General features: G+C 41.6%; 1 protein-coding gene across 1 annotated transcript in view; it reads right to left on the reverse strand.

The window, feature by feature from the left end:
• Positions 1 to 601: 601 nt before the first annotated feature.
• Positions 602 to 27109, reverse strand: part of ADAMTSL2 (ADAMTS like 2) — a 36818-nt gene continuing 10310 nt past the window's right edge. Inside the window, exons 12-20 of the mRNA XM_069754533.1 lie at positions 19965 to 20020; positions 19633 to 19736; positions 15842 to 15968; positions 10036 to 10249; positions 7489 to 7644; positions 3399 to 3569; positions 2863 to 3039; positions 2195 to 2339; positions 602 to 1018 (exon numbers count right to left, since the gene is read on the reverse strand). Of these exons, the coding sequence (XP_069610634.1) occupies positions 900 to 1018; positions 2195 to 2339; positions 2863 to 3039; positions 3399 to 3569; positions 7489 to 7644; positions 10036 to 10249; positions 15842 to 15968; positions 19633 to 19736; positions 19965 to 20020 (1269 nt within the window). The 3' untranslated portion in view covers positions 602 to 899. The remainder of the gene's footprint in view (positions 1019 to 2194; positions 2340 to 2862; positions 3040 to 3398; positions 3570 to 7488; positions 7645 to 10035; positions 10250 to 15841; positions 15969 to 19632; positions 19737 to 19964; positions 20021 to 27109) is intronic.

Genomic DNA, 27109 nt, shown 5'->3' on the forward strand with positions numbered 1-27109 from the left:
AGCAAACCTGCCACCAGGTTTGGCTAATATGAGAGGCTGCCACCACCTTTCCAGGCTGATATACAGCATTCTATAATTCTGTATATCTGCCACCAACCCAACCTGCAACAGAACAAAAATACCTTTTATTATACTAACCTGCAGGGTGGTCCGGTCAGATGGGTGTCGCCGGTCTTGGCATCCTTTCTTGCGATGCCGTCCTTCTTCTTGCTTCGTGTCAATGACTCGTCGTACGTCATCCACACAGTCTTCCCGGCATTGCGTTCTTTTTCAGGCGTACTTCTCTGCCTTGACTAGGGTAGAGCAAAGTACTGCTGTGTGCATGCACCAGGGCTCGTTAGCCTTTGCCAGCGCATGCGCACTGAAGTACTTTGCCCTCAACAGGGCAGAGAAGTACGCCTGCACAAGCGCACGATGCCGGGAAGACTGTGTGGATGACATAGGACACGTCATCCACGTGAAGCAAGAAAGGGGACGGCGATCGTAAGAAGATGGGAGGCGCCGGACCAAGACCAGCGACACCCTTTGGACTGGACCGCCCCGCAGGTGAGTATAATAAAAGTCATTTTGTTCTCTTCCAGGTCAGGTTGGGGGCAGATATACAGCATTATAGAATACTGTAATTCAGGCCTGAAAGGCTGTGGCCAAACCTGGTGACAGGTTCCCAGTTGTCCCCGAAGATCAAAAAACATGTACAAAGGGGGTTAACTGGAGTGTCCCTGCCTCGAGCCAATAACTATAGTCCTGTACTTGTGTAGTGGGGGGCTCTATATGCTGTGGGGTGTATTTTTTATATTATTTAGGGGCTCACGGGCTGGGCATTTTGGCATCCCCTTGTGTCATGGTATCTACAGGATAGCACTTGTCCCTTTGCCTGCAGATTCCCGGTCTCACAGTTCTTATGAATGGGCAGAACGGCAGGACCGGCAGCAGGCCTTGCTATAGTACCAGTGACTGCACAGATTCACTTTAATGGCTAAAGCACAGTTTGTTCCAGCCTGGTCTTGACAGCTGTCATCTAGAGGAAGAGAAGTACAGCTTGTTACACAGATAGACAATGTACATGAACCTATTAGTCCTGAAATTACTGGAATAAACAGAATAAATGGCATGCAGGCATTGCAGTCCGTCATATAATCAGCAATTACAGCACAAATCAGTGGCCCTGATATACTCCAGGTGTCTCTGCAGGATGAAAGATTTACTTCTACGAATGTAATCTTTTTTTCTTTAATGCATTAGTATTTACACCCCTCTACCTTTTTACTATCACATTTTACTGTATTGCACCCAGTCATCAATAGGAATAATGACAACCCCTTTTGTTTGCTGCCACTGCGGGTCCAGGACTCCGCTCCCCTCACAAACAGATGATTTGTAATACAGTACGACATTGCAGCCATTAGCTCGCTGTTCTGGCTAATAAAGGAGGGTGGTAAGTGTCCATAGGGGTTACTGTTATAAATATTTAGCTCAGATACAGCCAGCCAAAGAATGGGATTAAAAATCGACAACCATTTTTCTAACCCAGATATTCGCCTGGAGAAGTTGTCAGCGCCCATCCCATACACTTCAGATACGTTCGTGCAAAGTGCATGACTCAGAACTTATGTTCGTCAGAACTAATATGGCACAATAAACCCCAACCTACCGTAATTCCAGATTTGTTACCTCTACAAAAACATGGATTATTCAGAACCTATCCTTGGACATTTGTTCTTTTCCTTTCTGCTTTGGAAATCCACTACATCTCCTTTCCCTTCTTGTGCATTCAGAGGATCGAGCATCATGAAATCCAACATGCTTGATCATATTTTCCTCTACAGCTGTTGTCTGGAGTAAAGAAAGCCCTCACACTTTGCTAGATTTATGGCCAGTCCCACAGAAATTCATAGGTTTGGCCAAATTTAATATAATGTATTTTGGCAATCCGAGGTGAGGGACTCACCATCCTTCTCCAGGGAAACCCATTTCTAGTGATCACCTCTCAGGCATGAACAATCAGTGTGGAGATGAACCCCCTTGATGCAAGGCTATACGATTACTTGTAGCTATGCCCTTGGTCGACATGTATGGAAGAGGATAGAGTTGTGCTTACTTTTGCAACTTGAAAATGGAGGTAAACCCCCTCAGCCTTGGGGTCACATGGCAACTGAGATGCCTACTATCCTAAAAGTTTGTCCCTTGGACTCACCTGGTGGATCAGTTGGACAAGGTTGCAAATCGCAGGTCTGTTTTCCAATTGGTTTCACTAAAATATCGCATCCTCGCACAATATCTCTTCCCTGGAAGCACTTGACGTCCCTCATCCGGACTCCAACCCCACAAGTCTTGCTGCACTGCAAGGTCAAAAAGGCTAGCTCATTACGAAGAAGTCACCAGACTGACTTCACATCATCCATGACTTTTTTATATTTGTTAAAAACACCAATAAAACATGTTCTACTCCTGTATTAGGTTGATCATAATTTTTTATGTATTTAGAGATACTCAAAAATTGTGCTCCTCAAAACGATGAAAAGTGAAGTCCCATCAGAAAACATCTGTTGTCCACCTACAGTATGTGTTACATTTGCAATGGTCTGTTAGATTAAAAAAAAAACAACTAAACTACGGTAGTCACAAGGGGTTAATTACACTTATCCCAAAAGCAGCGGGACACTGTTTAGATCTTGGCAGCTGGAGACCACAGTGAAGCCTTGGCCAGCTGTGCTGTAAAGCTGTGTCTGGCACCGATACCCCAAATCTAATCATCTCTTGGCAGCCGAGAAAAAGTCTGTCTGCATGATACCCTATGACGTCCATTAGTGGTAAAAAAAAATCTATCTCAAGTAAATTGTTTAGAGGAGAAGGGTCTCCTACCTCAGACCAAGGGGTTGTATACCACTTAAAGCATGGGCGTTCAAAGCAGGTGTTTTCCTCAGCAGGCTTCTTGGCAACGTCACAATCGGAAGGGTTGCGAGTCTTGACTTTACCGTTGGCCACTTCTAGGCAATTGACCACTCGTTGTTTTGCTCCTCTGCCACAAGTCGTGTTACACTGCGGGAAAGGAGGCAACTTTGTGAGCCCTAAATGGATTAATATTAGGGATGAAGATGGCTGAGCAAAAAAAAAAACTGTACAAAATGGTCTGTTACAAATGATCTATCCAGATGGTGCATGGCACTAAACCACATGTGCCTACAGGCTTCAATAGAGTATATGTGTATAAATCATTGTGTTCGGGGAAACAAATGACTGATCCACTGAATCTTAGGTACCAACTGTGATGGAGTTGGAGACTTCATAGTGCACTTTGTGGTCAAGTTGTCACTCCAGGCGATCATGCCCACCAAATAGTATACCAAACTCATGTTCTATTTATCAATTGCAAACATTTTCAAGGTGAACCAACTTACCCTTTCCCAGTCCTGGCTGATCCATTGTGCAGGACAGTTCTTGTCCCCACATGGATGTATGGCTAATGGTTTTGTCTCTAGATTACACTGGGACTCGGGCACCACTCTGCCGTCACTGGTCTTGCAGTACACATGTCTTATCATCTTCCCTGGACCACAAGATCCACTACACTGTGGGGAGAAGTTGGATGGAAACCGCAAAATTAACACAAATTTAATTTAATTTTTTAGACATTTTGTTAACCAGTTATTGGGTCTTCACTCAGTATGTTGCTTACGGTGTGGTACTTCAACAATTGTATACAGTACAGAACAAAAGTTTGGACACACCTTCTCATTTAAAGATTTTTCTGTATTTTCCTGACTATGAAAATTGTACATTCACACTGAAGGCATCAAAACTATGAATTAACACATGTGGAATTATATACTTAACAAAAAAGTGTGAAACAACTGAAAATATGTCTTCTATTCTAGGTTCTTCAAAGTAGCCACCTTTTGCTTTGATGACAGCTTTGCACACTCTTGGCTTTCTCTTGATGAGCTTCAAGAAGTAGTCACCGGGAATGGTTTTCAATTCACAGGTGTGCCCTGTCAGGTTTAATAAGTGGGATTTCTTGCCTTATAAATGGGGTTGGGACCATCAGTTGTGCAGAAGTCTGGTGGAAACACAGCTGATAGTCCTACTGAATAGACTGTTAGAATTTGTATTATGGCAAGAAAAAGCAGCTAAGTAAAGAAAAACAAGTGGCCATCATTACTTTAAGAAATGAAGGTCAGTCAGTCCGAAAAATTGGGCAAATTGAAAGTGTCCCCAAGTGCAGTGGCAAAAACCATCAAGCACTAAAAAGAAACTGGCTCACATGAGGACCGCCCCAGGAAAGGAAGACCAAGAGTCACCTCTGCTTCTGAGGTTAAGTTTATCCGAGTCAGCAACCTCAGAAATTGCAGGTTAACAGCAGCTCAGATTAGAGACCAGGCCAATGCCACACAGAGTTCTAGCAGCAGACACATCTCTACAACAACTGTTAAGCTGGAACTTTGTGCAGCAGGCCTTCATGGTAAAATAGCTGCTAGGAAACCACTTCTAAGGACAAGGAAACCACTTCTAAGGACAAGCAACAAGAAGAAGAGACTTATTTGGGCTAAAGAACACAAGGAATGGACATTAGACCAGTGGAAATTCTGTGCTTTGGTCTGATGAGTCCAAATTTGAGATCTTTGATTCCAACCACCGTGTCTTTGTGCAACGCAGAAAAGGTGAACGGATGGACTCTACAGGCCTGGTTCCCACCGTGAAGCATGGAGGAGGAGGTGTGGGAGTGCTTTGCTGGTGACACTGTTGGAGATTTATTCAAAATTGAAGGCATACTGAACCAGCATGGCTACCACAGCATCTTGCAGCGGCATGCTATTCCATCCGGTTTACGTTTAGTTGGACCATCATTTATTTTTCAACAGGACAGTGACCCCGAACACACCTCCAGGCTGTTTAAGGGCTATTTGACCAAGAAGGAGAGTGTTGGGGTGCTACGCCAGATGACCTGGCCTCCACAGTCACCAGGCCTGAACCCAATCAAGATGGTTTGGGGTGAGCTGGACCGTAGAGTGAAGGCAAAAGGGTCAACAAGTGCTAAGCATCTCTGGGAACTCCTTCAAGCTTATTGGAAGACCATTTCCGGTGACTACCTCTTAAAGCTCATCAAGGGAATTCCCAGAGTGTGCAGAGCAGTCATCAAAGCAAAAGGTGGCTACTTTGAAGAACCTAGAATACAAGACATATTTTCAGTTGTTTCACACTTTTTTGTTAAGTATATAATTCCACATGTGCTAATTCATAGTTTTGATGCCTTCAGTGTGAATGTTCAATTTTCATAGCCATGAAAATACAGAAAAATCTTTAAATGAGATAGTGTGTCCAAACTTTTGGTCTGTACTGTATATTTCCGGGCGATGTGAAGTGCCTCATACATCAAATATACATTATATCACACTCAGAGAGTCATGTTGTACGTTCTGGCCATGAAGGAGTTGGGTAACAGTCTTATTAGTATGAGGCTACCTGAAAGTTTCCCCAATTCGAAATGTCAGGGGTAAAATGGATTCGGCATGTTGGATTTCAGTATGCCCAATCCTCTAATTCTGTACTAGATAGGTCACTGAAGGAGTCGATCAATGGTCTTATCAGTAAAGTTTCCTAATGGAAAATGTTAGGAGTAAATTGGACTAGGTATGTTGGATTTCAACATACCCATTCCTGTGCTTTTGGAGTAGATAGGTCACTGACAGTGGAGTGTAACATCAGGTTATTCTCTGTCACTATTGAAATAAATAAGTTAACTAGCAACTAATGTTTTTCTCGGTAACTTGTTATGTTACAGCAGACTGCCTCTCTAGGCTCCACAGACTTGTTTTAGCTTGCTACATTTGGACAACAAGGACCAGAAGGTCCAGAAGAAGACTATCTGGAATGCATAATTTAGTTAGGAGGGTGATTTGCTCGAGTGAAACAGGGATATGTTTTACAACTAATCTACGACGGTCTAACCACCAGAGCCTCATGGACTTTTGCCTTCTCCAAACCTATTTTCTACCTTTTCTGAAAAATCATCAATTACCACTAAAAATAGGCAGCCGTACTGGAAACTGTTGCCTAGCAATATCTGTTAAATGCCCTCAGAAGAGATTTAGAAGTTGCATTTTGCTTGAAGATAATTGGATTATTTGTAGATTGTGAAATCTTTTAATGGCCCCAACATCATTTCACCAGAAGGGATGCAAATTAAAAAGAGAACATATGCCATCTGAAGCGGCTGCTCGCTCTGTTCCTAGCTTCTTTCGGAAGCTAAATGGGCAGAAAACGCTCCTGGAGAAGGCGATATGCTTTCTGTTTGATTGCTGATTACTTTTTTTTCTCTATGTAAATCATGTAAATGCAACGCATAGAGCTGTTCACATCTGCGGGATTTGCTTGTGGTCGCTGACTGATTACTCACGAGATCAATCTTTTTACATGTTTTAGAGAGATTCCTGGCCTGGTGTGAAATGCCTCCACCTCCAACATGATGGGGTCATGTTCTAAGCCCTAACCAAGCACATTAGTTAAGGATCATTTTGTTAAGGAATTGGTCAATTGGTCCTATCAGAATCTCAACATGCCTATTCATTTCCTTCCTTGGTAGATAAGCCACTGACGGAGGATTCTGACAGCATGTTATATCCCATTACTACTGGCCATGTAACTAATGTCACTAAGCACTGGCCATGTTCATTGCATTAATTGGTCTTATCAGTATGAGGCTTCCTGAGAGTTTCTGAAGGTAAAAATGATTGGGCATGTTGAATTGGAACAAACCCAATCCTTTTCTTCCGTAGTAGATAAGCTACTGATGAAGAAGTTTAAGAGCCGGTTCCTCCCCTGCACTACTGAAATAAATGCACTCTCGGACAAGTTGGCATAGTTGAGGGAAATTACTGTTGGTCAAATAATCTTTAATGCAATGGTCATGTCATGTCTAAGGCCAGCTTACGGTCAAGTTCACAACCAGTGTTGACGCACCAAATTAGCAGAGCAACTGGGAGTAATTACCATTTCTAAAATGAGCTTTGAGGTCATAGCTATGTGAGGTCAACTTTAGGTCTAATTCACAACTGTTAACAATTGAACAACCAATGTTGGACTGATCCACCAAAGGACCAATATCCTCAACTCGTACATGAATGATTGGCACAGCCAAACCGAGGCCGATGGGATTCTGTTGAAAAAAGTACGGTAATCTCTTAAATTGACATTGGAGACACATACTAGAAGGAAGTGGCCATTGTCACATCATTGAATAGATATAGGCCATGAGGGACTCCTGTCAGTGTGATCAGTCCCGATTACAAAAAGATCCAGCCAACCCCTTAATAAAATATGTTTCACATGACATTACATCAGTTGTACTTATGTCAAGGAACCTGTGTAAGAAATGACCTTCTTCAGGGTCAATATAATAATTTTCAGATTTAAATGTATAGGGTTTTTTGCATTTTTTTTCACCCTTTGATGTAATTCAGGTAACAATTGGGTAAATTTGTTATCACTCACAGGCCCCCAGTCTGATACTGTCCATTGCCGGTCACACGGAGGTCCGGTGCAGTTCTTCTCTGAAGGTGGTCTGGTGTTCGGGTCACAAAGATTTTCCTCTTCTGAACAGCGCACATCTCTAGTGACACTACTACGCTCACCACATTTTGCTGTACACTGAAAAACAAAAGAGAGGGTTTTAAACATTTTGGATTTCTTGGGGTACAACTACTTCCATAATCATATTTATTTTTAAGAAATTATGGTCCTGAACTTTTGGTTGACTTTAGTAGCCATTTTCAATTATACGGATTGTAGAACATAGCCTTCAGTAAGTACCGTATCTAAAAAAGCTACTTGTTAGGGAAACTTCCCTTCACATTTCACCTTCCCCTGTGGGACACCACAAGGAATAGTCTCCTTTCACTGGAGACCTACATATTGTTGTTCCACCATCGATCTTTTGCTGGGTCAGTGGGTTGGCAATAAACCTCCATGGTCTGTCATTGGGTTTCATGTAGCACATTTACAGTGCACTTTTTTATTTACCGGAAATGGCTTTCTAAGAAAGGGTAGAGGGATATTCTAAACTTTGCTGCCCGACTAATCCACCTGTCTCCCCGCTATTCCCGACCTCTCCCCTCTGTCAATCCCTTTACTGGCTCCCCATTGCCCAGAGACTCCAGTACAAAACCCTAACCATGACATACAAAGCCATCCACAACCTGTCTCCTCCATACATCTGTGACCTCATCTCCCGGTACCTACCTACACGCAACCTCCGATCCTCACAAGACCTTCTTCTCTACTCCCCTCTTATCTCCTCTTCCCACAATCGCATACATGATTTCTCTCACGCATCACCCCTACCCCTGAACTCTCTAACACAACATATCAGACTCTCGCCTACCATCGAAACCTTCAAAAAGAACCTGAAGACTCACCTCTTCCGATAAGCCTACAAACTGCAGTAATCACCAATCGACCAAGCCGCTTCACGACCAGGTCTACCCTCACCTATTGTATCCTCACCCATCCCTTGTAGATTGTGAGCCCTCGTGGGCAGGGTCCTCTCTCTTACTGTACCAGTCATGACTTGTATTGTTTAAGATTATTGTACTTGTTTTTATTATGTATATCCCTCCTCACCTGTAAAGCGCCATGGAATAAATGGTGCTATAATGATAAATAATAACAATATTGTGGTCACTAATACAAAAAATATGTACTGGTAACTAAATATCAATGGAACAGAAAAATTTAAAGGTTTCACAGCTAATAAACTTTACTGCATGCAAAATAATAATATTATGAGAATTAATTGGCATGCTATACAAGTTCATATCGAGATACCCTTCTGAAGAGCAGATTGTTGTTGAGAATGGTGCGAATTACTTCAGAATGGGAAAATAATAAAGCAGGGTGATATGCTTAGAGATATTCTATCTTCTGATGTCCAAAAATTAAGTTCAAAAGGGAAGCAAAATATATTTAGAGATCTCTTTCCAAGGGGTGGTTAGAAATCAAGTTGAAAAATGAAAATGGTGGCTATGGACTATACCGAATTCTTCCAGACCAGCTCTTTTGCGCCAAAGTTAAACACCATTAACACATACTTTGAGTGCTAAGGGGGATCCACCTCCATCATTTAAGGATGTAGAGGGCTATTGGTAATCATAGCCTTACTACTTATATTGATCACTTATTACATGTCTGTTGACACCTCAAGACCAACCCATAGGTCACTGATGGTGCAGTGGAGAACTTATTCCACCTCTATTAACTTCTCGGAGAATCCTAAATTAGGTGAAAGAAGCCCACGTAGGTGGCCATAGAAGTAGGTCGTATCCCAGCCATATGACTCCTTAGGCCATCCTTGGGCATCATGGCCTGAGTGTGACTGCTACCTCTACATCCCCTACAGCTACGCTGCCCATGTACATCAGTTACAAAGATCTTCTCCTACTTGTATTTGTCGTAGGTATTGCTGAGCATTTTGGCGTATTCAAACTGACAACACCATGGGCATAGCCAGCAGTTATATCAAGTAGGACCGCATCCCCTGGAGATTGCACATTGGTGTAAGGCTGTATGACAGGACAGCGTGTGACCGACGCGTTTCTCGAACACTTCACATGGGCTTTAAGACTGTTCAGATCACTCTGTAACAGGCTGTTTTATGCTCTGCCAGCTGGCGAGAAGCTTCAGACTGATCAAAAAGTGAGATTAATTTAGCTGGTAATGGTGCCCAGAGGTTAGAGGAATGCGTGCAAGCTTCACTGGCAGCAGGGGACGCACAGCTGTACTTTATACAGATCAAACACAGTGGTCACCCATACAAGACGGCATTCTGAACTCAATATTATTAGGCAGGCTAACCTGCAATTATAAGCAGGCCCGAAGTAATGACAGCTCTCAACCTTCTGGTGCAGGAAATGCTGACCGTGCAATCTGCGGCATTATTATCCTATTTTTGCAAACAGTTGTATCCACGTAGTTATGAAAAGAGAAGCATATAATATGGGAAGTCACAACCATCACACAGGTGGATTACATCAAAGAGATTACCTCGGACCATTCCGACATTTCCCACTGGGGTCCACATGCTGGATTTCTGCAAACTTTCTTCTCGTCCGGTTTGGTGATATCAGCAGAATCACATAAGTCGCTGTACACCGAGCTGTCAAACCCAGGAGAAATCATTTTCCAGCATCTGACAATACGGAACTGATAGCCCTCGCCGCAGGTCCGCGAACACTCGCTCCAACTACTCGTCTCCCACCTAAAAAAGTGAGAACTATGTTACTGGACTTTCAGGGTTTTAGGACACTATGGGATTATTGGTCAACATGAACTGCACTTGAAGTTGAAATTTTTGACCTGCTTAGTATTGCTATACTTGGTTACAGAAATACCTTTTTAGATTTTTTTTATATATCACATCCTCCCAAAACACCCTCCTGTCTATGTAGATCATCAAAATGGGGCTGTAGACAAAGTATGATTCCTACTTACACTTTTCACACAGATTTTCTCATAATTTAGTTTCACATAATATTGCCATGCATTGCTGGGACAATACTGCCATTATTACTCACCACATAACACCATCATATAATGCTGAGATAAAGCTGGCATTATTCTTCACCACATAACACAACCATATACAAGTGCTTCTCACAAAATTATAATATTATCAAAAAGTTAATTTATTTAAGTTCTCCAATACAAAAAGTGAAACTGTTAATGTTTATGATTATGGCTTACAGCCAATGAAAACCCAAAAGTCATTATCTCAGTAAATTAGAATACTTTATAACACCAGCTTGAAAAATGATTTTAAAATCTGAAATGTTGGCCTACCTAAGTGTATGTTCAGTATATGCACTCAATACTTGGTCGGGCTCCTTTTCCATCAATTACTGCATCAATGTGGCGTGGCATGGACGTGATCAGTCTGCGGCACTGCTGAGGTGTTATGGAAACCCAGGTTGCTTTGATATCAGCCTTCAGCTCGTCTGCATTGTTGGGTCTGGTGTCTCTCATCTTCCTCTTGAGAATACTCCATAGATTCTCTATGGGGTTAAGGTCAGGTGAGTTTGCTGCCAACCAAGCACAGTGTTACTGTTTGTAAACCAGGTATTGGTACTTTTGGCAGTGTGGACAGGTGCTAAGTCCTCCTGGAGAATGAAATTTCCATCTCCAAAAAGCTTGTTGGCAGAGGGAAAATTTAAGTGCTCTAAAATTTCCTGGGAGACGGCTGCGCTGATTTTGGTCTTCATAAAACACAGTGGACCTACACCAGCAGATGACATGGCTACCCAAACCATCACTGATTGTGGAAACTTCACATTAGACCTCAAGCAGCTTGGATTGTGGTCTCTTCCACTCTTCCTCCAGACTCTGGGACCTTGATTTACAAATGAAATGCAAAATTTACTTTCATCTGAAAACAACACCTTGGACCACTGACAACAGTCCAGTTCTTTTTCTCCTTGGCCCAGGTAAGACGCTTCTGGCGTTGTCTATTGGTCATGAGTGGCCTGACACAAGAAATGTGACACTTGTAGCCCATGTCCTGTATACGTCTGTGTGTGGTGGATCGGGAAGCAATGACTCCAGCAGCAGTCCACTCCTTGTGAATCTCCCCCAAATTTTTGAATGACCTTTTTTTAACAATCCTTTCAAGGCTGCGGTTATCCCAGTTGCTTGTGCACCTTTTTCTACCACACATTTTCCTTCCACTCAACGTTCCATTAATATGCTTGGATACAGCACTCCTTGGAGAGCCAGCTTTTTTAGCAATGTCCTTTTGTGGCTTACCCTCCTTGTGGAGTGTGTCAATGACTGCCTTCTGGACATCTGTCAAGTCAGTAGTCTTCCCCATGATTGTGGAGCCTACAGAAACAGACTAAGGGACCTTTTAACACCTTATAACCCAGGGGTATTTTTGCTTTTTTTCATTTTTATTTATTACTCCGCTTCTTCCCAGAGCCATAACGTTTTTATTTTTTGGTCAATATGACCATGTGAGGGCTTGTTTTTTTGCAGGACGAGTTGTACTTTTGAACGACACCATTGGTTTTAACATATCATGTACTGGAATACAAGAAAAAAATTCCAAGTGCTGTGAAATTGCAAAAAAAGTGCAATCCCACAGCTGTTTGTTGTTCTTTTTAATCATGTTCACTAAATGCTATAACTGACCGGCCATTATGATTCTCCAGGTAACTGCAGGTTCATAGACAACAAACATGTTTATGTTCTTTTTTATTTAACTGGTGAAAAAATTTCCAAAGATTGTAAAAAAAAATTGCGCCACATTCCGATACCCGTAGCGTCTCCATTTTTTGTGATCTCTGGTTGGGTGCAGATGCTATCTTTTGATTTCCTATTACTGTATTTTATTGCACACAGCCCCCCAAGGAAGCCAACACGTAAAACGCACGTCGGGGCTTGTGCGTTTACTTTCTATCGGGTCCTCCCTTCCACATGGGTAAGCAATAGATATATTTTTTCAGACATAAGGAGCAATATGTTTTCTTTCTCCTGGGTTTTGCCTAGCACTTGCTGGAAGGATTTTCCTTTCCTTATGGAGAATTGTACATGCACTTTTTTGCTCTGTGTCACTATTTCTGCTATTAATATATCAGTGGAGGTCCCTCAGCAGTTGGTGACGCTTGTGGTTCTGTCCCCCCCATTTTAATCTTGTCTTGTATTTTGTATTTGGGCTACATGCCCGTATGGACTTTGTGAGTGAGTTTATATAATAAAGATTTTTTTTGTACTACATTTTCGTGTAATGTCTCACTTCACTTTATATTAGTATATATGTATTTCTGAGGGTCAAACTCCTTGTTCTCTGTAGAATCCCATTTTATTGCAATATAGCAGCGACCAAAAAACGTAATTCTGACGTTTTGACTTTTTTTCTTGTTACACCGTTTAACAATCAGGTTAATTTATTTTTATATTGATAGATGGACAAAACAGAATTCATCATCTTTCCCCCATCTCACGCGACCCCCTCAACAAACCTATCCATTACAGTAAATGGCTGCCCACTCTCCCGAGTCCCACAAGCTCGCTGCCTCGGGGTAATCCTTGACGCTGATCTCTCCTTCAAACCACATATCCAAGCCCTTTCCACTTCCTGCCGACTTCAACTCAAAAATATTTCACAAATCCGTTCATTCCTCAACCAAGAATCTGTAAAAACCCTAGTCCATGCCCTCATCATCTCTCGCCTTGACTACTGCAACCTCCAGCTCTGTGGCCTCCCCTCTAACACTCTCGCACCCCTCCAATCTATTCTAAACTCTGCTGCCCGATTAATCCACCTGTCCCCCCGTTATTCCCCGGCCTCTCCCCTCTGTCAATCCCTTCACTGGCTCCCCATTGCCCGGAGACTCCTGTACAAAACCCTAACCATGACGTACAAAGCCATCCACAACCTGTCTCCATACATCTGTGACCTCGTCTCCCGGTACTTACCTACACGCAACCTCCGATCCTCACAAGATCTCCTTCTCTACTCCCCTCTTATCTCCTCCTCCCACAATCGCATACAAGATTTCTCTCGCGTATCACCCCTACTCTGGAACCCTCTACCACAACACATCAGACTCTCGCCTACCATCGAAACCTTCAAAAAGAACCTGAAGATCCACCTCTTCCGACAAGCCTACAACCTGCAGTAACCACCGATCGACCAAACCGCTGCATGACCAGCTCTACCCTCACCTATTGTATCCTCACCCATCCCTTGTAGATTGTGAGCCCTCGCGGGCAGGGTCCTCTCTCCTCCTGTACCAGTTATGACTTGTATTGTTTAAGATTATTGTACTTGTTTTTATTATGTATACCGCTCCTCACATGTAAAGCGCCATGGAATAAATGGCGCTATAACAATAAATAATAATAATAATAAATAGATCGGGCGATTCTGAATGCAGCGATAACAAATATATGTAGGTTTGATTTTTTTATTGTTTTATTTTGAATGGGGGGGTGATTTGAACTCATATTTTTTTATTTTTTTAATGTTTTTAAAAACATTTTTCTTTACTTTTTGCATGCTTCAATAGTCTCAAAGGGAGACTAGAAGCTGCAGTTGTCCGATTGGCTCTTCTACATACAGGTGATGATCAGATCACCTGTATGAAGCAGAAATGCTCACTTGCTATGAGCGCCGAACACCAGGCGGCGCTCATAGCAATCCGGCTATGACAACCATAGAGGTCTGCTGGAGACCTCTGGTTGTCATGCCAACCCATCAGTGACCTGCGATCACGGATGGAAGCGCGAGTTAAATGCCACTGTCAGAGATTGACAGTGGCATTTAACTAGTTAACAGCGGCGAATGGATCGCAATTCCACAGGTGGCTGTTGCGGGCACATGTCAGCTGCATGGATCAGCTGTCATATGCCCAGAAAGGCGCAGGCTCAGTGCCGAAGCCCGCACCAAGTAGGGGGAGTCCGGCACTGGCGTAATATTACGCCCAATGTCGGAAAGGGGTTAAACTCTTAGGAAGCTTTAGCATGTGCTTTTTTTAAATTATTCTAATTTACTGAGATAATGACTATTGGGTTTTCATTGGCTGTAAGCCATAATCATCAACATTAACAGAAATAAACACTTGAAATAGATCACTCTGTGTGTAGTGACTCTATATAATATATGAGTTTCACTTTTTGTATTGAAGAACTGAAATAAATAAACTTTTTGATAATATTGTAATTTAGTGAGAAGCAGTTGTAGTCCTGAGACAATGCTGCCATTATTACCCACCACATAACACCACCATATATTGCTGAGACAATGCTGCCATTGTTACTCACCACATAACACCACCATATAGTGCTGAGACAATGCTGCCATTATCACTCACCACATAACACCACCATATAGTGCTGAGACAATGCTGCCATTATCACTCACCACATAACACCACCATATAGTGCTGAGACAATGCTGCCATTATTACTCACCACATAACACCACCATATAGTGCTGAGACAATGCTGCCATTATTACTCACCACATAACACCACCATATAGTGCTGAGACAATGCTGCCATTATTACTCACCACATAACACCACCATATAGTGCTGAGACAATGCTGCCATTATTACTCACCACATAACACCACCATATAGTGCTGAGACAATGCTGCCATTGTTACTCACCAGATATCACCACTATATAGTGCTGAGACAATACTGCATGACTACAGCCTGCATAATACCACCATATGGTGCTGAGACAATAATGCTGTTATTTCAACCCAGATAATACCACCATATAATGCTGAGGCAACACAGCAGTTTTTCCAGCCCAAATAATACCGCCATGTAGTGCCCATACATGTGCACCTTCCAAAAAATGCTCTATAAAATCCATAGAGTCCATAAAATACTGCAATATAGTTCCCACATTATGCTACAAGTCAAATCATCCCACCACACAATGTTACATAACACTGGAACATTTTATTTTTCCCCTGTATTTTATATATAAACAAGTGATGAAATGACAAAAACAAGAGGGGATTATGTAATTTGGGTGGAGTAACCTTTTCGGGACTAGAATATTTTGAATTTGCTATTCCAGGGAAGTAAAAAATCCTTATTTTTAATTATGTTACTTTGGAAAACCAAGGTTGGCGGCGACATAAAGCAGCAATGTGCTGTTACAGTCATGGCTCGGTATCCATCACATCACCGGATGACTCAGTACATTTCTACCAGAAGCCTTCAAAAAATGTGATGATGATATTTTTGGCCGTCTCCATGTGGAAGTTGTGAGAAGGTTGGTCCTGGAACGTGGCAGTCGGAGTAATCTGCAAATGAGTGTTTACTACAGTGTGTACCTTGGCTGACATTCCCGTCCGGCACAGAACTCGTGCACGGGCTCGGGACGGGTCAACGCGTCGCAGTGTGAGTCGTCCACTTCCACTCCATCATAACGCACGCACATGGCGTAATTTGACATCACTCCTATGAAGAAATAACAAAAAAAAACATATCAAACTCAAAAAAAAAAATACAATTTTTTTTTTTTCATTTTCTTGTGTAGTTTTATATTATTTTGCCTTTATTTGTATCTATGCTAGAAATGCTAATAATCATTGACTGGTAGTGGCTGATCAAAAATGGGCCTCATGGTGCCGAATCTTGCCTAACAGGACTAAAGGGCCTCATGTTTCTCTTGCCTTAAGGGCCTTTCTCTTGACCATAGGGCCAATTTCCTCATCACCTTGTTTTCTAGAAAGGCTTTTGGTACCCTAGAAAAAAGGAGATGGGTCCAACCAATGGGCCTCCATTTCTTCAAGGACTAGTACAGTGGTTTGGTATTTGGATCTATTAGCTGATATAGGATAACAAAATTGTCTATTTTGTTAACCCAAGAGGCCTGTGATGGATAGTGTTCTTCATCTAGCTTATTTTATTTAAATTATTTATTATTATTATCATTATTATTATTTTATATTGATAATATGATTTTATTACGTTTCATTATTATTATTTATTTTATTATGTTGTTCGCTTAGCCTATTTTATTTTGACAAATTATTATTATATTGTATTATATATTTATTAAATTATTTTATTTTTCTATATTATTACTTATCTATTTTATTATGTTGATCATTTATTGTTTAGTTTGATTATTCATTATAAATGATATATATTATATTATTTTTTGTTATATTATTTATTTTTTTATGCTTATAACATAGCCTTTTTAGTTTGATTAATTTTTAACTATTTGTATTATTATTACTTTATTTTAATGATGTTATATTATTACTATTATTTTAATATGTTAATCACTGAACCTCTGTTGTTTTCATTACTATTATTATAGTTTACATTATTATATTTAGTCATATTATTATTTTCGGTATATTATTTTATTAACTTACATTATTATTATTGATAATATTTATTTTATTACGTTGATCACTTAGCCTGTTTAATTTTTGTAGCCATTTTTCACCCTGCTAAATGGATGGAGAAACCATATGAAGAATTAATGCCGCTCTACGGATTTTGACAGCATATAGATGATTAATGGAGGATTGTATGAATGGTCTTGGAGGGTTGGAATAATTTACGGTAAATTAAAAAAAATCCTAAATCTAAGCAATGTCTGGTTTCAGAATGGAGACTTATTTGGGTGATAGGCATATAGAAATATAACACATTCATTGATGGAAAGTGTCTGTCTTCATAGTCAACATATATTTTTTATTATCCCGTGTAATTCCGCACTTGGGAGGAAAGGGCCATGGCACACGGCGAGCAGCCTTCCTGCAGACGCGGAGTCACGTTTAGTGTCTTCTGGTCTCCTACTTACAAAAGAGCCTTGTCTAAAGTCCCAGGCTGTGCCCCTCTACCGCTCTGCCAGTGGAAATATTGCTGCGCCTATCTCACCACCTGACACCGAGAGCCAAGTTGTGGGGAACAGCTAATGTGTATTTATTGTATGCACCCCAAGCCAGCAAGTTATCACATTCAGCAGACATCTGGGGGCGCTGTGCTGTGTAGCTGTAGACTGAATATAACATTACTGTCTGGTTTATTTTTTGCTGGTCTACAGGTACCGTCAATAGTTTTGGAAACATTTCCATGATAGTATTTATACATATAGGTTTACGAGCAACCAATTATTAATTTTTTTATTGCTCCAAGGCATTTGAAAATAGGCTACTGTTTTGTGTACACAGCTCCAATGCAAACCTATGAATTCAAACAAACAACCTATTTGTTTATGCACTGAGTTTTCAAAGCCTTTAGAGCAAGACTCTTTGCTCTGGCTAGTAGATGATCGACTCTATTCAGGTAGTTGACCACCATTTTAAAAAAAGACAAGCGCTTTAATGTCCCATGGAGTATGAATTTGGAAAACACTACAGATTTGTCTAATACCAGCTTCTTTCAGCCATGTTTAACCACCATAGGATGGATTGTTTCGGTCTGTATAAAAAACCTATAAGTTGTAGTGCCGAATGATAGGCTTGGTGTTCCGTTAGGCCCCCCACTACCTTGGAGACCTGATAGAGAAGTCCCCACCATTCCACTGAGACTGTCCTAACCAAACTTACGAACGACTTACTTACAGCCAAAGTTAACAGACATTTCTCTATACTCCTCCTTCTAGACCTGTCCTCTGCCTTCGACTCAGTTGACCACTGCCTCCTACTACAGATCCTCTCTTCCTCTGGTGTCAAAGACCTTGCCCTATCCTGGATCTCCTCATACCTCACCAACCGCACATTTACCGTTTCCTACTCCCATACTACCTCTTCATCTCGCCCCCTCTCTGTTGGAGTTCCCCAAGGCTCTGTCCTAGGACCCTTTGTCTTCCCAATCTATACCCTTGGCCTGGGACAACTCATAAAGTCCTATGGCTTCCAGTACCATCTATATGCCGATGACACTCAGATCTACCTCTCTGGCCCATATGTCACCTCTCTGCTCTCCAGAATCTCAGAGTGTCTATCAGCCATATCCTCCTTCTTCTCCTTTTGCTTCCTCAAACTCAATATGGACAAATCTGAACTAATTATCTTTCCTTCATCTCAAATACCCTCCCAACCTGATCTATCTATCACAATAAATGAATTCACACTTTCCTCTGTCCCGGTAATCCGCCGCCTCGGAGTAACCCTTGACTCTGCCTTCAAACCGCACATCCAAGCTCTTGCCACCTCCTGTCGCCTCTAGCTCATAAATATTTCCAGAATCCGTCTTTTCCTCAACCCTCACTCTATCAAAATGCTTGTGGATGCCCTAATCATCTCCCGCCTCGACTATTGCAACATCCTCCTCTGTGGCCTACCTTCTAACACTCTCGCACCTCTCCAGTCCATCCTTAACTCTGCTGCCCAACTAATCTCTCTCTTCGCTAAACTCCTGCTTCCCCTCACTGCAGATCCCTTCACTGGCTCCCAATTTCCCAGCGTATCCAGTTTAAACTACTAACACTGACCAACAAAGCCATCCATAACCTTTTTCCTCCAAACTAATCTCTCAATTTCCCTCATGTAATTTCTGGTCCTCCCAAGACCTCTTTCTCTCCTCCACGCTTATTCGCTCTTCATCCAATCGCCTCCAAGACTTCTCCCGAATACTTCCCGTCATCTGGAATTCTGTGCCCCAACACGTCCGGTTATCTATCACATTTGGATCCTTCAAACGGAACCTGAAAACCCACCTCTTCGAAGAAGCTTACAACCTGTAATGACCACACGGCCACCTCAACAGCATCAGCGCTACTGCAACCCCCGACCTACTGTCTCTGTTCCCATAATCCTGTAGAATGTAAGCCCGCAAGAGCAGGGTCCTCTTCCCTCTGTATCAGTCTGTCATTTTTAGTTTTGTTTACTGTAAGTGATATTTGTATTTTGATATAACCCCGTCTAATGTACAGCACCATGGAATTAATGGGCTATATAAATAATAATAATAATCTGTGTGATCCTCACTTTTGAAGTCTAATGGATGTACAGTACATAAAATTGGCTTGACAGTCCATAAACTTCATTACATGAGTGCGTCAATGTCAGGTGGGTTCCACATTTTTGACCCATGGGCATCCATCAATCTAATTTTAGCCCTGAAATAGGGTATTAGAAAATATTTATATGGCACAAACCTGTGGTACATGTGGCACTGCAAGGCTCCTGAGAAGACAGCTTCCATCGGTACATGTCCACAGCGCTTATTCCCTGCACCTTCCTCAGTAACTTTGGCCCTTTTCTATCGACAAACACAAAAACAGACAATTATGAGAGCACCGCCATTACAATGGAAAGAGCGCAAATTCTTATAGACACAGACAGTTCATAACGGTTTTTAGAATCATGATCTCTTGGCTACTGGTTGTGTTGGTTTAATGGTATATGAACATGTAGAGATACATTATACAGACATATATCTTATGGAGGGATGTGCTCAGGTGTTTGGTTTTGGGTATTAAAAACATACCTGTCCTGTTCCCCAAGTAGAATCCCCAGCCTGGTTAGAAGCAGAGCTTCCACTGTCTAAAAAGAGAGAATGGGATAAAAATACCCAGTATAGAAACAAATCAGAATATAACAACAGGGATAAGGGAGTCTAGGGACATAACAACTACCAGTCGTAGCTTCGAAAGAGCAGAAACCGTATGAACGGGTCTTGCTGACCACCATTGTCTGGGTAATTGGTCTATTGATTTCGAGGGCTTTCATGGACATTTTTTTTTAAATGTGTCCTTTAAAAAAAAATGCACCGCCCTTCTTTATACTTGTAAACCAAGGGTCCCTCCCCACTGCGTCACAGGGGACCCCTAAAGAAATTGAGCCTCTACAAAGGAAAAAAGGATGTCCATAAATAAGCACAGTGGACCTTTTTATTGGGCCCATTCCCCCCCTTTAGGCTACTGCTTCATTTCTTTCCACGCAATGGGATTTCATCACCCCAGCGCCCAGACTAGCGGCGCTGGGACATTGAAATGAAATTGCGTCTCCTTTGTAGAGGCTCAATTCCTTCATGGGTCCCCTGCTGCGCAGGAGGAGAGAGTCCCAGTGGAGCATAGGAAAAATGCCCTATGACACAAGTACAGGGAGGGGAGATGCATTTTTATTTAAGGGGTATTTCCTAAAATGGAGCCACCCTTTAAGGTCATTAAGTGCAGTATTTTTGCACCGTTCATTCAGTTTCTGTCTGCGTTGACCTGACAACGGTAGTCATAACATGCAGAACTTAATACACAGAGGTGTAATATCGCTCATAGACACCCCATATTAATCAGATATTCACAGGCTTCAATATCCATCCCCATTTACACCAGTATGTCCCAATTTTTTTACCATTGGTACATGCACAGTGTCTAATTGCATGCCAGGCACTAAGGCCTTTTAATGCGTCATCCGGCCAATTCAATAATTACCAATAACAAGGGGGTGTGGGAGGTCTTCTGAATCGAAAACCCCACATTCTGATTGGGAGGAGAAGCAGGCTTTTTAGAGAAATGGGATAAAATACATGCACACAACACAAGTTCCAAAAGGGCACAATCAAACTTGGAATACATCATTTCGAAAGACAAATGGAAAAAGAATTTGAGAAATTCTCAATATGACCTTCTATCATACATGGAGTTGGTCATTGCCGTCTTGGAAGAACCTTGGTAACTGCCACTGCTGGAGAAACTAGATAGGTGACTAATAAAATCATTCCCTCCTTTCTCCATCTCTGGAAAAGACAAGTCTACATCTCCGAATGTGTTTTGATATGAACTGTACATTTCGAATTGTACCGCTGGGTTTTGGAACTTCGAGTTGGATTGGTCCTTCAATTACACACGCTAAAGATCAAGATAAAATATAATCAGCCAACCAAGTGGAAGTCCAGACTTCCAATATTCACTTTGGAAGACCCAGATGTACGGAGACACTAGGAGGACAAATTGTGGTAAAGATAGGATGAGTTCAATGTTGGTGGTCAGTGGTGTCATGGTTGGATGTGGTTTAGGTATAACAGTGAATCTTAACCAAAGTGCCAATGTTGAATAGACGTTGGTCAAGAGAGACAATGTCGGGACCTTGAAAACCAATTGAATAATTTCCAAGAAAATGTAAAGACTATGATCTGGTGCGATTTCGTCAGGATTGTCTGACAATCTGATGTGTATGGAGGTGTCCTGAGGGGTCAGTCAGTGGCTTTTTCATTTCTCTCAGATGAAAATATATGAACATTCATTCATGTCTATGGGGGAGTCGGGAAAGAGTAAACACTCAACTGCCAGCTATCTCATGTATGGCCAGCTTTGACGTAACATTATACACTAGACATTAGTTGATGAAAATGAACAACTTCAACGAGGAGCAATCATAGGCTGCGATCATCTAAAATTTAGTTTCCATGTTTGAAACTGTTGTTTGATAGTTGGAAGAAAGAACTTTCATCTCATTCATGAACAACCATCCCTTCAAAGAATATGCTCATAAAGATGGTTTGGCCCTCTCTGAGTCATTAAACATGGTGGTATATCCACGCAGAATGCCTGTGATGTCCACCATGGACTATAATATATACGGCTGCGTCAACATAGTAATCAGATGATTGTTCGATCATTGGTTGTTCAAGCATCAAACTTTTTTTACCTAGTGTACGAGCACCATTACTCCTCTTCATTTGATTAGGACGCATTTGTTTCAATAGACTCAACATAAAAACATGACTCTTTTTGGATTATCAGAGTCTCAATGAAAATAAATTGTGATTTAGGAAAATGGTGCCAGTCTTGTGAACCCTTACATAAGTCCAAACCACTTTTATAAACAGGTTCATCCAACAGTCTAATGTGTCCTGTATGTGTCAGTTGGCTGCTTTCTTATAGAGAACTCAGTAGAGCTCGGTCAAGCAAGCGCTCCTGTATATATGAGAGTCCGTCAAAATGGTTGTTGGCCAAACGATTGGCCAAGGAATCATTCGGCCTTCAGCTATATAATGTGTGTGGCCATCTAAATCCTTCTTTCACCTAACATGCTCCATTTTAAAAGACCTGGCACCCTTCCATACATTTTAGGAAATTAGCCGATTGACCTGACTTACATCTCCTTTAATTTGCCCTTCAAATACAGTAATTTTTTTAAGAAGTATATAGAAAAAAACAAGCCTTTCTTCACAGGCTAATATTATCTTTTCAACAAAGTATATAATATTTTACTAGATTAGATGCCTTAAATACTTAAAGGGGTTGTCCAACTTTGACAAAGCCTTTTTGTTAGATGAGTCACATGATCAGAGGTTTTGCTGGGCGCCTTAGTGATCAGCTGTAATCTGACGAGGAACCTGGCAGCGAGTGTTCAGTTTCCCTGCAGCAACCCCGCAGGAAAAATGAAGTATTACGTTGTATTTGATTTTTTTTTTCAGTCCCTGTCATGCACCCGTCGCCTTACGCCCTGTACTATGCATATAATAAAGTATCAGTTTTGCCTGTAGTGATCGTTTAAGAGAAGAAAAAGGTCTTGTAAATCTAGACCTAAAGAAACCAGTCATAGGATGGATTCTTGTTAAGGACCTTCATCCTTTTGAGCAATATTCTTACAAGTATACATTTTTTTGGTGCTGTCTGGTCTTAGGTGGGTGTGCACTTGTGTTTCAATAAAATTGCAAGCTTTATAAAACAAAACCTATTCTTTCCCTCTAGATGGATCCCACAGTGTTTTACTGGACTAGTCCATGCCAAAAATGGAAAAGAGTCAACTAAAAAAAAATGCAAAAAAAAGTTTTTGGCAAGAAGTTACAGGACTGGATTCAAGTGTTTTGGCTGCCTAACTTGAAGACGGGTGTTTGAAACAAAAGTATAATGCTGAGGACTCTTGGGATTAACAATCTGTGCACCTAAGTTTAGTCAGATTTTATTTTACATGTTTTTTCCTAATTAGTGTAGTCTTTAAAAAAAAAAAATAATAATCCTATTGACTAAGTTTTCCTAAAATTTAAAGAGAACTTGTCTCCCCTAAAAAAAGTTGCACGCTCCCCACAAGTTGGGTAAGAGTGTCACAGGGGAGGTCCCACAAAGAGGCAACCTATTCCAGTCTAGTCCAGCTGCATTTTGACAGCTCATAAGATGTACAGTTGTGCTCAAAAGTTTACATACCCGGCAGAATTTTTGCTTTCTAGGCCTTTTTTCAGAGAACATGAATGATAACACCAAAACGTTTTCTCAACTCATGGATAGTGGTTGGGTGAAGCCATTTATTGTCAAACTACTGTGTTTTCTCTTTTTAAATCTTAATGGCAACCCAGAACATCCAAATGACCCAGATCAAAAGTTCACATACCCTGGTGATTTTGGCCTGATAACATGCACAGAAGTTGACACAATGAATGTTATCATTCATATTCTGTGAAAAAAAAGACCAGGAAAGCAAAAATTCTGCCGGGGTATGTAAACTTTTGAGCACAACTGTATATCTATCAATATAATCGTCTAAGGGGTACTTCTGTCTATTTGTCTGTCTGTCTGTCTGTCTGTAACAGAAATCCCGCGTTGCTGATTGGTCGTGGCCGGCAGGCTGCGACCAATCAGCGACAGGCTTAGTCCGGCCACAAATTGGCCCCTCCCTACTCTCCTCCAGTCAGTGCCCCCTCCCTACTCTCCTCCAGTCAGTGCCAGTGTGTCGCCCCGTCCCAGACCAACTTTTTACTATTGATGCTGCCTATGTTAAAAATAATAAAAAAAATAAAAAATTGCGCTATTCTCACCTTCCGACGTCCACCGATGCGCGTGATGCTGTCGCCAGCTTCCGTTCCCAGAGATGCATTGCGAAATTACCCAGATGACTTAGCGGTCTCGCGAAACCGCTAAGTCATCTGGGTAATTTTGCATTGCATCACTGGGAACGGAAGCTGGCGGCCACATCGTGCGCATCGGGACAGCATCGGTGGACGACAGAGGGTGAGTATATAACTATTTTTTATTTTCATTATTTTTTTTTACCAGGGATATGGTGCCCACACTGCTATATACTAGGTGGGCTGTGTTATATACTGCGTGGGGTGTGTTATATACTACGTGGCCTGTGTTATATACTGCGTGGCCTGTGTTATATACTGCGTGGGCTGTGCTATATATTACGTGGGCTGTGTTATATACTGCCTGGCTGCTATATACTACGTGGGCAGTGCTATATACTGCGTGGCCTGTGTTATATACTACGTGGGCTGTGTTATATACTATGTGGGCTTTGCTCTATATATAACGTGGGCTGTGTTATATTCTGCCTGGCAGCTATATACTACGTGGGCAGTGTTATATACTGTGTGGGCTGTGTTATATACTACGTGGCCTGTGTTATATACTGCGTGGGCTGTGCTATATACTATGTGGCTGCTATGCTATATACTATGTGGCTGCTATATACTACGTGGCTGTGCTATATACTACGTGGCTGTCTGTGTTATGTGGGCTGTGCTATATACTATGTTGCTGCTATATACTATGTGGCTGCTATATACTATGTGGCTGCTGTATACTACGTGGCTGTGCTATATACTACGTGGCTGTGTTATATACTACGTGGCTGTGGTATATACTACATGGCTATCTGTGTTATATACTACGTGGCTGTGTTTTATACTACGTGGCTGTGCTATATACTATGTGGCTGTGCTAAGCGCGACGTACATACAAACATACATATTCTAGAATACCCGGTGCGTTAGAATCGGACCACCATCTAGTATAAAATAATAACAAAGAGCAATCTTTAAATAAAGTAGCATAGCGTAGGGGTAAGGACCATATGGGACGTTGCCCCAGGTTCAAAATTGTTAGGGGCGCAAAATTACAAAAGAAAAAAGAAAAAGGTAGCATTAGCGCTGCTAGTGCCAAGGACTCCTGGCCAAGTATTCCAAATATTCGGACAAGCGCCACTTTGAGCGATATCGCCATCAATATGATGCCAATACAGTTGAATCCATAGGCTACATGTCCTAAACTTCTCCATAATGTATGCCTACAAGACATCATCGTCCCATAATAGGTGACACAATGACACCACAGCATTGTGGCCTTTGTGACGTCCTCGCAGTGTGCAGGGAGAGTGGGAACTTGATTGTTCATTCGCATTAGGTGAGTATAAACTTTGTTGCTTCTAGTGGGGGTAGCATAAAGGTGGCATTATTACTTTTGGGGAGAGCACTCAAGCAGCATCCTTAGTTTTTAACGTGGCACTAATATTTTCTAAAGGGGGTGCTGATGGGGCTTTTTTTGTTTTAAGGAGACACTTGGGGCATTATTGATTTTCGGTGGAAATTCAGGGGCATTGTTATTGGGTTAGGGAGAGTAATACTGGCCTTACCTTGGGTGCCCACTGGCTTCATAATAACTTCATATAGTATTCAAATAATATAATATTCTAGTGTCCTCATAACTGCGCTATACATTTCCCACAAAATTCTATTTTCCAATGCACATATGAAAAGTTTTTGAGCTCCACACTGAGGTTGTTTCTGAGGATCTCATCCTGCCACATTGGAGCACGTGGACCTTAGGCAATAGCCCAATGCAGGGGTCCCCAACTCCAGGCCTCGAGGGCCGCCAACAGTGCAGGTTTTCAGGATTTCTTTAGTATTGCATCGGTGGTAATGTGATCATCTGCACAGGTGATGATTCCAACCCCTGTGCAATACTAAGGAAATCCTGAAAACCTGCACTGTTGGCGGCCCTCGAGGCCTGGAGTTGGGGACCACTGGCCCAATGTTTCATGTTCTGAAACCTTCCTTGTTCTTCAGCATAGGTGTATATATATATTATCCTACATATGTAAAGTCATGTGTTTCCAGCCCTCTGTACATTTGCAGTTTTTGGACAAGTTCACCTTGGTTATTTTTGTAGTGTGGTTAAAACCCACAGGCCAATAAAAATGACCTACAGAAAACAGCATGTAATCCCTGAGTTGGGCTGTTCAGCAGGTTTTCATGAATTGTGCTCAGCCTGCGTGCGTCATAAAATTATTAGTTAGACAATTTGATTTTGGTTCTCCTGGAAGCGATCATATAAAAGAAACCACGGCTCCCTGTACTGCACGCTCCTTCTAATGGATTCCATAAATAAACACTGTCCTGCTGAATCTATCATTAACCAACACAAAATCGTAAATAAGGTACTTTTAGGTTTTAAGATAGAAACAAGTTCCAGGAATTTGATGTTTTTCACCCTTTTCAGCTTCCGTCAGTACTTTACATTGGCCTTCATTGATGTCTAGTCAAAAGATATGGCGATCAGATTTGCCCACTTGGATAGTTGTGTCCTTATGAACTTTAATGGAAAAGCCAAGGTTGTGGAGCAAATTTTACAATAGGATCCTTCTATGTGCTGGCTCATACCATCCAATGCCCAATGCCGCTTGACCCCAAATGATTACTTATCCTTTGTAGGACAGGGCTGGTGGCAGTATCCCTTTGTCTGGTTCCTGATGCTCTGTTTGCTTATATTGAAGCATCTGTGAAAAGGGTTCAACTTCCAATCCTTGAATAAATTTGGCACTCTCTCATTATTTGGAGACCAATCATAGCAGCATGCCTGTATGATAGAATTTCTCACAATGGCTTATATAAAATAAAGAAATATCTAGGGA

Source organism: Ranitomeya imitator, chromosome 2 (assembly GCF_032444005.1).
Source record: "Ranitomeya imitator isolate aRanImi1 chromosome 2, aRanImi1.pri, whole genome shotgun sequence".
Classification (NCBI taxonomy): Eukaryota; Metazoa; Chordata; class Amphibia; order Anura; family Dendrobatidae; genus Ranitomeya; species Ranitomeya imitator.